Here is an 11,738-nt window from a genome sequence, read left to right on the forward strand (position 1 = left end):
GATAAACAGACACAGAGGACAGGCCCAAGGACATGGGGGTGGAGAGGGAGAGATGCATGGAGAGATTGAGGTGGGGACTTACAGCACCTCATGCAAAACAGAGCCTATGGGAATCAGCTGCCTGACTCAGGAGACCCGAACAGGGGCTCTGTGACAATCTAGAGGGGTGGGACGGAGAAGGAGATGGAAGGGAGGTACAGGAGGGAGGGGACACTGATGACTGATTCTTGTTGATGTATGACCAAAAACAACAAAATTCTGTAAAGCAATTATCCTTCAATTTAAAAAATAAAGTGGAAAAAAAGTGTTACTGAGATAATTCACCCTTTTAAAGTGTACAATTCAATGGTTTTCAGTATATTCAGAATTGTCTAACCATCACTACAACCTAAATTTAGAATATTTTCATCACCCCATGAATATACATTTGTAACACAGATTAAGGTAAACAACAACAAAAAAGGTGGTTTGAAGTCAAAATTACTTTGTTTTGAACATAACCACACTTGGTACCACACATCAGAAAAACTGACTGCTGTGCCCTTAAGAACACAGAAGTGGCTCCTGGAGACGCCCCTGCTCCTTCTGCTCCTCGCATTCCCAGTCCAGTCCGAGCCTTTCTATTCTGCGGTAGCGCCATCCGCACACACACACCGTAGGACAGCTCTTCCCACAAGCATGTGTCTGTCCACGCGTGTAAGTGCGCTACTGATGACGGCATCCATTCTTCAGGGCTAGAAGCGGCTGGTGGGCGGCTGTCTGCAGCCACGGGCACTGTGGGAAGGAGCACACGTGCGGCTGGAACCGGCCTTGGGGGCTCAGCCCGCCCACCCGCATGCGCACAAGCTCTCCCTGAGCAGGGAGTCCTAGGAGAACTCAGTCCTCTGTTGCTCAAACCAAGGTCTGCCATCTGCAAGTGTGCTGGAACTGCTGGCAGAAGTCCTGAATTTGGTTGGTTTTCATTACAGTTTTTTGATTTGTAAAAATATTCACCCAGCAATTCTACATCCAAGAATTTATCCTAAATTCCATATTGTTTCCAAACTCAAAGACATTCCCCTCTTCCCACGAAACCATTAATAACAACTCATTAAATAACCATAAAGATGTCCATGCATTCCAGCCCAACTCGCCTACCTGCCACAAAGCACTCGCTGCTTTCTCAGAACAAAAAAGCTTACTAATTTAGGAACTCCAGGACTATTTTTAACACCTTCTAGCAGCGATGAGCAGCTGTCAGTCCAGTGTGCTCAGAATACTCTTTAAGGTCAATTAGCTGCCCTCTGAGCCCAGCGGGGAAGACGACGTGAATATCAGGGCAGAGACGTCAGAGATTGTTTTAAGAGTCAATGTGAACCTGAACTTGCAGATTTACACAACCAGAAAACAGACAGGAGTGTGTTCCAGCTCGTGTGTCCAGAAAGGGCGGCGTGGTGAGGGGGGTCTCCCCAGCAGCACGGCAGGCTCCTTCCTGCCTGTGTCCGGCCCATCCATGACAGCACACCTGCCCTCCCCAACACACGGGGGGTGGGGCCAGCCCCTTCCCCTCCCCTCCCCTCCTCTCCCCTCCCTGCGCATTTTGCTCTGTGGCTTTCTACTCACCTTTGCAACTACAGAGCATTTTGAGACAAATAAGCTAAAAATGAAAAGTCAACAGCTAATAGCATATCAGTAAATATCAAAGAAGTTGCAGAGAAATGTGTGACAAGAATAATTGGCTAGAGATGAAACTGCCACTTATTTTCCCCAGGTGACTAAAAAAATAGGTCTCTGAAAGTTTATTACTAACTAGAAAATAAAAGTGATAAAGATGATAAACAGGTTATATGACTGCTAAGTGTGCCTTTTAGCCATCCTCTTTTGATAGTAAAACTCCAACATGTGTGTACAGTTAAATGAAGGTCAGAGGTCAAGGTGGACCCTGCAGGGCTCTCTACACCACTCTTTGAGCCACGGGCCAAGACGTCGAGGCACAAGGATCAGGCTGCCGGTGGTGTCCAGACCAGACTGCACACACTGAGTCCTCACCTCGACGCCGTCACGCATGAGAGCCTAAAGCTGAGCTTTAAAGAAGCAAGCTCACCACTGGCAAAAGACACCCGTGTCCTTCCACAGATGAAGGATAACACAGTGTGGCCCATCCACACACGGTTATTCAGTCTTAACAAGGAAGGAAATTACGACACAAGCACAGCAACGAAAGAACAACGTCAAGCTCCGTGAAGTCAGCCCGTCACAAGAGGACCACGGCCACATGAGCCTGCTCACACGAGGCCCCTGGAGCAGTCAGACTCGGAGACAAGCAGCAGGAGGGTGGTTTCCAAGGGCCGGGGTGCAGGGCAGGAAGTAGTGTCTAGTGGGGACAGAGACTCAGCTGGAAATGAAAGCGTGCTGGGGATGGGTGGAGGTGATGGCTGCACAATAGCAAGAATGTACTTAATGCCCCTGAACTGCCGCTTAAAAAGGGTTAAACGGCATAGTTAATAGTTTTTTGCATATTCTACCACAATAATGAAAAAAGAGAACTCACCTTTGAAGTTGCCAATATACAGGCCAGGCAGGATCTATGGGGAGACAGACCAGACAGAAGTGTTACAGGTTCCAGTCTGATGGCATTCGTCACAGAGGCTGGGCCCTCCCAAGGCCTGTGCCCACCACACCTACCTCCCAGCAGCTTCTCAGACAGACCAAAAGGTCTCCTTGTCTCCAGGCCTCACAGTGTTCACCACATTCTGAGTCCAGCCCCAAACCAGAGTCTGCACAGCCCGTCCTCCCGTCCTGCCTCCTGTCCCCCAGCCCCTCTGCTCCGGGCTCCAGCACCCGTCCGCCACCATCTGAGGACTTGCACCTGCTGTCCCTCCCCTTCTGCTCCCCATCCTTCCGGCCTCAGCGCCAACTCACAACCTGGGGAGGCCTGACCTGAGCCCGACACCCGTGCCTAGGGGGCTCCTGCTTCAGTGCCCCCATCCTCTGTGCTCCCCTCACATGAGGCTGTCGTGGGCATCACCAGGTGGAGGGCAGTCCCCTCTGCTGGGCTGCAGACCCAGAGCCCAGCCCAGGGCTTGGCCCATGATGACCATTCAGTAGAGAGTTGCTAAATGAGTGAGTGAACTGTCTAAACATGCAAGTTAAGAAGAACACACATTTACTCCAAAACATCTACTTCTTCTAAGGTTCTCAAGCCAGAATCAGATTTCTGGAAAGCCCCAGGGTTGACACAGAGATTCAGCAGATCTGAGATGAGAATGGGTGACTGCAGGTTCACAGGTACCCCCCACCTTGCAGAATACGAAGCCAACCTCCGCCCTGCAATACTCTGTATGGAAACTCTGAAATCCAAATGCAGACAACCCCCGGGAAGCTACACCGCCGTTGTGATTTCCAAGTATGCACAGCACACTGGCCGTGGTGACACTTCACTGCAAGCCCCGTGCCCTGACAACACCCCCGTCAGCCACCACCAAACACTCCTCTTGGCCTGTCTGCTTCGCACTCCCTCTTCTCTCCACTCTCGGTAAGAAAGCTGAGAGCAAGGGCAGTAATGTTCATCAGCTGTGTGGATTCTTTGAGCACTTTCCTGACACCCAGCTGCTGCTAAAAAGTGACTGCGGGGACCTATAGGACACAGGCTCAGCGTCTGTGCTGGGAACCGTGGGACTAATTGACCAAGATGGGACACTCAGGAGAGTGAAAAGAGATTCTGTTAATAATCACTCCAGGACAAGAGGCAAAACCCAGAAGGGACGTGGGCACTGGGCCTTGTGGTCACTCTGGCTGACTCAACAAGCTGGGAGCCAAAACTGGCTTGGAAAGCACCGCAGGGGACTGAAGGCCTGGGTCTGTTGCCGCCTGAAGTCACAGACTGAGGCAGGCAGGATTCTCCCTGGAACCAGGAAATACAAAACTGTGTCTCAGAGGAAACCCCGGCATCCATTGCCAAGGAGATAAAGCACTCAACAGGTCTCTCCTCAAACAGTTTGTGGAATTCTCCTGTGAGCAAGGGTGGAACAGATAGTTCACAATTCCTGTTCTAAAATGGAAAAACAATGCAAGCTCATCCAGGAGACAGCTCAAACTGCATTCCCTGGCAGCTCTTGCCTGTGTGGGGCTTTGTCATTTCCATCTCCAGTCCCCCAGGGCCTGTCCTGTCTTTATGAGACATTCGAGGGCAAAACCAGCACAGTTCTTTTCACTGATGGGGACAAAGACAGCCTCCCGACCAAGCGTTGCTCAGGCTCCTTTGAGTCTCCACTGCAGGCCTAGTCCTTGGCCACACTTAGCAAAGAATCCTGCTAAGCCAGTTGTCAAGCATCCACCTGCTCTTAGTATCAGCCAAGCTCCTCTTCCTCCACCCCTGGCATCTAACCAAGTTCCGTCAGTGATCTTCCATCCATTCATCTGCCCCTGTTATACTGGGAGTGGAACCCCATCTCTCACTTGTAATGTCTTGAATAAAAATCTTCATTGTCATTTTTAATGTGTTGAAATTATTTTTCTTTCATAATATTGACCACGAAAGTCTCCCAATTCACACAGCTGACAGTTACGACAGACCACACCATAGTCGCAGAGCAGGTCTGCCTGCCCGGAGAAGGCAAGGGCACCCCACTCCAGTACTCTTGCCTGGAAAATCCCACGGACGGAGGAGCCTGGTAGGCTGCAGTCCATGGGGTCGCTGAGAGTCGGACACGACTGAGCGACTTCACTTTCACTTTTCACTTTCATGCATTGGAGAAGGAAATGGCAACCCACTCCAGTGTTCTTGCCTGGAGAATCCCAGGGACAGGGGAGCCTGGAAGGCTGCCGTCTACGGGGTCGCACGACTGAAGTGACTTAGCAGCAGCAGCAGGCATCCCGATGTAGGCCTTTCAACCCAGAAAAATGCACAAATGTAAATAAACTGCACAAATCTTCAAGCAAGTCACAGGGCAGCAAAGCCCTGCCCACCTGGGAAAGCAGCCCCACCAGCACTGCAGGGACCACCAGGAGAGCCCGCCCTCCTCTGGGCATCACTCCTGCCTTGGTCAGCACTGGCTTCCACGCCTCCCTGGAATCCCAACCAGTCTGCTCCTCTGGAAGCCGTGGTGCAGGCCTTTGTCCAGCTCCCATCTGATCCACTGACACAACTTCTTAGAGATCCCCTACCTCTGGCTTTGTCCCCCAAAGGGCTCCTGAACCTGCCTTCAAGGTGCCAAGTTGACCATGTGACTCCAGATTAAACTCTTCCCAGGGCTCCAAATAGCTCTGGGAAATTAGATACCTCAACAAGAGCTGTCCTTCAGGGATGGAGGTTTCGATGCCTTTAGCCTCCGCCCCACAGCCCGAGGTGATGAGGCAGAGTCACAAGTCAGGCTCCCCAGCTCCAGCACCTAGGTCTCATGGGAAACATCTCCATTTTCAAACACTGTCAACTGTATATTTTTAAAAACCTTAAATACTGTGATAAATGACTATGACCCCTATACGATGCCTGCATCATATCTGTGAATACGCTTTCTCTAAGCCTGAGTGGTTGCTGCATGATCGGCAGATCACTACTTAGGTAAATGTCTCTTCAATGAATGAATGAACAACATGAGCCAGGTGGGAGGGGCCACACAAAGAAGAGAGAGATGGAAAACCACTGTGGATGAGGCCTGAGAGATCCTGCTTTGCCCCTCTCTGCTCTGGGAAGGTCGGTGCCCAGGGCCAAACGACGGCAAGGACAAGAGGTCTGCCCTCACCAACATCAGGGAGGCAACTCACTCGAAACCATGCAAGCTGCACATTTATATGCATTTAAATATTTTAATTGTAAAAAGAGGACAGAGTTGTGTGAGTAAACTTTCAACTCCATTTTCCAGACGAGGAGAATAAATTACAGTTTCAAGGGCTGGAAATAGAAAGCAAATTGCATGCTAAGTTGTTCAGTTGTGTCTGACTCTTTGCGACCCCATAGACTGTAGCCTGCCAGTCTCCTCTGTCCATGGGGATTCTCCAGGCAAGAATATTGGAGTCGGTTCCCATGCCCTCCTCCAGGGGATCTTCCCAACCCATGGATCAAACCCAGGTCTCCTGCATTGCAGGCAGATTCTTTACCATGCGAGCCAACTGCTCAATCCCAATTTCTGTAGTTTCTTCCATCAGTTCAGTTCAGTTCAGTCGCTCAGTCGTGTCCGACTCTTTGCGACCCCATGAATCACAGCACGCCAAGCCTCCCTGTCCATCACCAACTTCTGGAGTTCACCCAGACTCACGTCCACCGAGTCGGCGATGCCATCCAGCCATCTCATCCTCTGTTGTCCCCTTCTCCTCTTGCCCCCAATCCCTCCCAGCATCAGAGTCTTTTCCAGTGAGTCAACTCTTTGCATGAGGTGGCCAAAGTACTGGAGTTTCAGCTTTAGCATCATTCCTTCCAAAGAAATTCCAGGGCTGATCTCCTTCAGAATGGACTGGTTGGATCTCCTTGCAGTCCAAGGGACTCGCAAGTCTTCTCCAACACCACAGTTCAAAAGTATCAATTCTTAGGCACTCAGCCTTCTTCACAGTCCAACGCTCACATCCATACATGACCACAGGAAAAACCATAGCCTTGACTAGACGAACCTTTGTTGGCAAAGTAATGTCTCTGCTTCTGAATATGCTATCTAGGTTGGTCATAACTTTCCTTCCAAGGAGTAAACGTCTTTTAATTTCATGCCTGCAGTCACCATCTGCAGTGATTTTGGAGTCCAAAAAAATAAAGTCTGACACTGTTTCCACTGTTTCCCCATCTACTTCCCATGATAGAGTTATAAAACAAGATCCAGGAAAGCTAGAGAACTGGCCATTGACAGGGAGAGAAACTACATTTTTGTTTTCAAGGAGAATAAAAAGCCCATAAATATTTAAATATCTACATCAGTCAGCTTCAACTCAAACTTAAAACTCTAAATATTTGACTGGTAGGTTTCCCCAGTATAACTGGTGCTGGTAATCCCTAAGGACAAAGAAAGAGAAAATGAAATGAAACAATGTTCTAGCAGGCTCAGGCTCCTCCTGGCTCATGGAGGGTGAAGTGGCTGATCAGTGACATCACTGAGAGTTGGGGCTCAAGCCAGAATTGAGAACACAGGGGGAGTGAAGTCATCACCCCATGGCGAGAAGTAAGGACAGGTCAAAGAAAGTCTGTATGTGCCATGTGAGAATGTCCTGGGCTCTAAAGGAAGTCCTTTCCCTCTGCTGAGGGTGTTGACGCCCTATCGTCTACCTGGATGGCTGCTTGTCACTCAGATCTCATTTGAGATGACTGCTCTAGGAAATGGCAACCCACTCCAGTATTCTTGCCTGGGAAATCCCATGGACAGAGGAATCTGGTGGGTCCATGGGGTCACAAAGAGTAGGACACGACTGAGCGACTAAAATAACAACAATAATCTGTACTTTGCAATTTGCAAAAAAGGTCTTCTAGTATATTCTCATCTGTTTCTCCAAGAATCTGGGTAGTAATTGGGGGAGGCAACATTGTACTCATTTTAAAACAAATAAGGAGACTAGCTAAGCAAACCACCATCCCTACGAATCAAGGGCAATAAAGAAACTGCTGCTTAGGAACACTGAGGGACTCGTTCAAGAACACACCCATGCAACAGCAGAGTGGTGGACACCCCAAATTAGGCTTTCTGACAGCTATGCCCCTTTCACAACAGTGCACTTCTCATAGCAAGGCAATGCAGTCAGGGAAGGATCTACCTCCCACTACCAAGAGCAAGTCTCCCATGAAAGACTAGGGTAGCCTTACTTCTACCAGGTAGGCTGCTTTCCGGGAAAACAGGGCAGTGAGGAAGAAGAGGTCCCTTAACAACACTGATGAACTGAGCCAAACCTGGTGCTCACAAGCTGCCCCAGGATGGCAATGCTCCAGCCCACTGTTAGGTCATTGGTTCTGGCTGACAAGATAAAAACGTGCACATTTCTCTAGTATGATGCTTAGCCAGAGAGATCTGATTGTTGTTTTTAATCAGGTATTATTGTACTTAAGACTAATAAGATGAGAATGAGGACTTTTCTTTACAGGTCCTTCCCCAAAAGATGTTGTGGTCAGACCCTGGAGAAAGCTTGGACTCAACTAGGAATTTTCAAAGACTCCACAGAAACACATTTGCTTGCAGCAACCTGTTGAGTTTAACCTGATCCTACTTGAGGCACTTGCCAGACTGGCCTTTAGCAGCACAGCTAGGCAGTCAGTATGAAGAAAAGAGCCAGGCCACCGGGCCTTGAGTCCAGGCTCTGCCACTCACCCAGTGGGTGACTCTGGCCTGGGCACCTGTAAATGCCTAGGGATGGAATGGCGGTCTGGGGTTCGATGAGTTACCCTATGTGGTGAAGTTCAAAACAGGCCTTGGCACACACCTTGGCCAGTCCTGGTTGCCTAACCTTCCCCTCTCCTCTTTATCCGTATCAAACATGAAGGAAGACAGGAGATGGCTTTTTCCTATTTTACAACTAATTTGGGACTCTGGGGAGCTCTTTTCAGGTTATTTTCCAGCGTCTTTAGAAATCACTTGGATTAAACTGGCGTTCTAGTTTAAAGTAAAGACTTCTACTATCATCAAAATCAGTGGCAGCTGGGTTCAAAACCAGTTCCGCCACTTCCTAGCTTTAAGACCTCAGTCATGCCACTTAATCTGAGTGTCCATTTCCCCATCTGCGTAAACAGTCAGATAAGGCATACTGACCTCCTAGGACTACAGTGACAAACCGCAGGCACATCACATGAGACTCAAAAAAAGTCCACCAGTGCTGTGCTCTTTTCTTTGTCTCCTCATCATCTTTAATTGCCCAGAACGCAAACACCTCTTCCCCTGCCCCTCTAGAGCTGTGTAGAATGCTATGTACACCTAGCTGACATGGGCACAATATGCTGCCACATAGGAGACTGGCATGTGTTGATGAGAAGACCCTCCACAGGGACATGGATCACAAATAAAAACTGCTGTATTCAAAACAGTAAGAACAGAATCTGCATTGCTTGGTTCATAAGTTCTCCTTGGCCAAGGATGACCGATTTTTGTGAGATGGGAAATAAATCTTGTGCCAGGCACCTCAGGACCCACACACACATTGCAAATTAAGTTTTCAGTTCCAAGGGCATTGTGTTCTAACCTACAAATGCTCTTAGAAAGGCATTTCTGTGGCCAGCACCTTATACTGCTTCCACTAGATCTGCAAATCAACCACTCCCGTTCTTACAGAAGAAATGAAGCCTAGTTCCAAGTCACACAATAACACATGAACACATTCTAGTTAAGGTTTTTAATTTCTGGCTTCCAGCAATCTACTTTGCCACCAAACAATCTTGCAACTTTGAGCAGTTCTTCAGATCTCAGCTTAAACATCTTTACTCCACATGATCCTTGGCCTGCACTGAACGCTGCTTCCAGGCTGTGCTCATCACATCTATTTCTGACTCTATCCTCTGGGACCTCCACTCCTCTTGACCGTGTGTTTGTTCTCTCTCTCAAGTCACACACACATGCACACGCACACAGGCTGTCATGCAATACAGTAGCCATTAGCCACAGTGACTCTGAGTACTTAAAACGTGGCTAATCCCAAATGAGCTGTCATTTAAGTATCAAATATACACGAGACTTTGAAGACTTAGTACAAAAAATATATATACAAAAGTGATTTTTATCTATTAGTTAAATGTTGAATGACAATATTCACAATATATTTCAGTTAAATAAAATATATTATTAAAATTATTTTTACTTTTTTAATGTGGCTACTGGAAAATTCTAAATTACACATATAGCTCACATTATATTTCTATTGGGCAACTGCTGGTCTCTACTGAAGGTTTCATGAAAGACCTGTCTGTGTCATTTACCACTGCACCCCCCACCTTGGTCCCCACAACCAGCACCTAATAGTAAGCACACAATAAAAACTCACTGATTTAATGGTGTCTCCAAATCTCTACGCATGTTTCCCCATCTCTACCTTGGAGATACTGGTTCTACTTACAATACAAGATGATTATGATAATAACATTAATAAGAAACATACTGCTTTCTTTGAAAGGTAAAAATCATGTATGAAAAAGACAGCTTTGGCTAAAAATCTGAAAATAATTTTGAACACTTAGGCAATGATCTGTATCCCTAAGTATGTTCTTTCAGTTTTAATAGAAAAATACTACAAATTAAATGCTGAAAAAAGCGGAGAGTGAACACCTCAAGTGGAGAAAACTAGGAAAAACACCAAAATAAACCTGAGGCATAATCACAACTAATGGGAAGGCAAGCAGAGCCCACTGCCTCGCCGAAGACCCTTCAAGGTTCTGCTTTCACTAAAAACAAAGTTCATGGTGCCGTGCTAATGGAGACATAATGCAAGTATTTATCCAAGAAACAGTCTCTTTCCAAACTTGATTACTGTCACCCGCCTTCCCTCCAAAAAGCCCTCGCAAGGAATAGGACCCTGGTTAACAAAAACCTCTGGTATGCGGGCCTAAACCGCGCACTCGACCTTGGATAAACTAAGTCTCAATGACACGGTGAACGTGGCAGGTAAGCAGTTGGGCAGGTAGACAGGACACTCCCTGCAGCACCTTCACTGCCTGCCTCGGCCGCGGACACTGAAGGAACCCCGGGGCCCACGAGTCGGCCGTGGACCCACCCAGCAGGACAGCTGAACCTGCACGGACCCTGGGTGAGTGTGGTGCGCGGGGAGGAGAAGAGGACAGTCCACCCTCTGGTCCAGGACCACTTCAAAGACCCGAGAACAGACAGTTTTCGATGAAGGCTTTTTAAAAAAAGTTCTGTATTCTTTTCTTTAAGCCGGCAGTACCAGATCATAAAATCCTTCGCCGTGTTTGCCCCAGGCAGCTGGAGTCCGACCCCCTCCCCGGCAGGAGAGGCACAGCAGGGAGGGGTCTGGGCAGGGAGGGCTGGAGGGCCGGCCGAGCAGAGGCGGGGAGCAGCCGCACGACCGCGATGAAGCAGCTTCGAATCTGTGCCCCACACCCGGGCAGTTACAAGCACCCCAGGATTTAGGCTTCTATCAACTCTTCTGTCCGTAAGAAAAAGTTATCCGCACACGGTAAGAAATCTGGGAGGAAGACATTACGGAAGAAGAGACACTTATCTCCTCCTGTGTAGTAATGCCGTGGGCGGTGATGCTTCAGGAGCTGAGCTGGGGGTGAAGCGGGAGGTGGGGGAGAGGGGGTGGGGGGAGGAGAAGGGAGAAACCACAGCCCTCCCCGCTCAGGCCGGCGCGCAGGTCGAGCGCCGCCCGCCCGGAAGCGCGGCCCGGCCTCGCGGCGCTGGCTCGCGGCCCCCGCCCTCTGGGCCCGGGCGCTCGGGGCGCCCCTCGCCGCAAAAGCCCCGCGCAGGGAGGCCGGGGGGGCAGAGGGAGGCGCGGGGACACGTTACCTTGTTCATCCCATTCCCCATGGCGGCCGCGCGGTCTGGCCCGGGGCGCGGCGGCAGGCGCAGTCAGGGCATGCGGGGCGGGCGAGGAGGAGCGCGCTCCCGCGGACCAACGGCGGAGCCCGCGGCCGCCCGGCCGGTCCGACCGCTCCGCTCCTGCCTGCCCTCCGCCCCTGGACGTCCCGGCCGCCAGGCAGAGGCGCCAGCGCCCCTGTGGGAAGGGGTTCGCGACGTCCCCACCCACCACCGCCCCCCAGTGAGCTGGGCGCCTGTCACGCCGGACCCCCGGGCTTGTGGACACGACTCCTTGGAGGCTGGGCCAGGGCAAGGGGATTTGTCTCC

The 11,738-nt window shown here is 49.8% G+C and overlaps 1 protein-coding gene across 4 annotated transcripts in view; it reads right to left on the reverse strand.

Moving 5' to 3' along the window:
• DUSP22 (dual specificity phosphatase 22) overlaps positions 1-11,488 on the reverse strand; it is a 47,299-nt gene extending 35,811 nt beyond the window's left edge. For all 4 annotated transcript variants that reach the window (XR_009733062.1, XR_009733061.1, XM_061399025.1 and 1 more), the window contains exons 1-2: positions 11,400-11,488; positions 2,531-2,564 (exon numbers count right to left, since the gene is read on the reverse strand). Coding sequence is in view for 2 of the 4 variants with exons in the window: in XM_061399025.1 (XP_061255009.1) it covers positions 2,531-2,564; positions 11,400-11,420 (55 nt within the window). In the remaining 2 variants the exon portion in view is untranslated. The remainder of the gene's footprint in view (positions 1-2,530; positions 2,565-11,399) is intronic.
• Positions 11,489-11,738: the final 250 nt, after the last annotated feature.

The sequence above is a fragment of the Bos javanicus genome, chromosome 23 (assembly GCF_032452875.1).
Source record: "Bos javanicus breed banteng chromosome 23, ARS-OSU_banteng_1.0, whole genome shotgun sequence".
NCBI classification, from domain to species: Eukaryota; Metazoa; Chordata; class Mammalia; order Artiodactyla; family Bovidae; genus Bos; species Bos javanicus.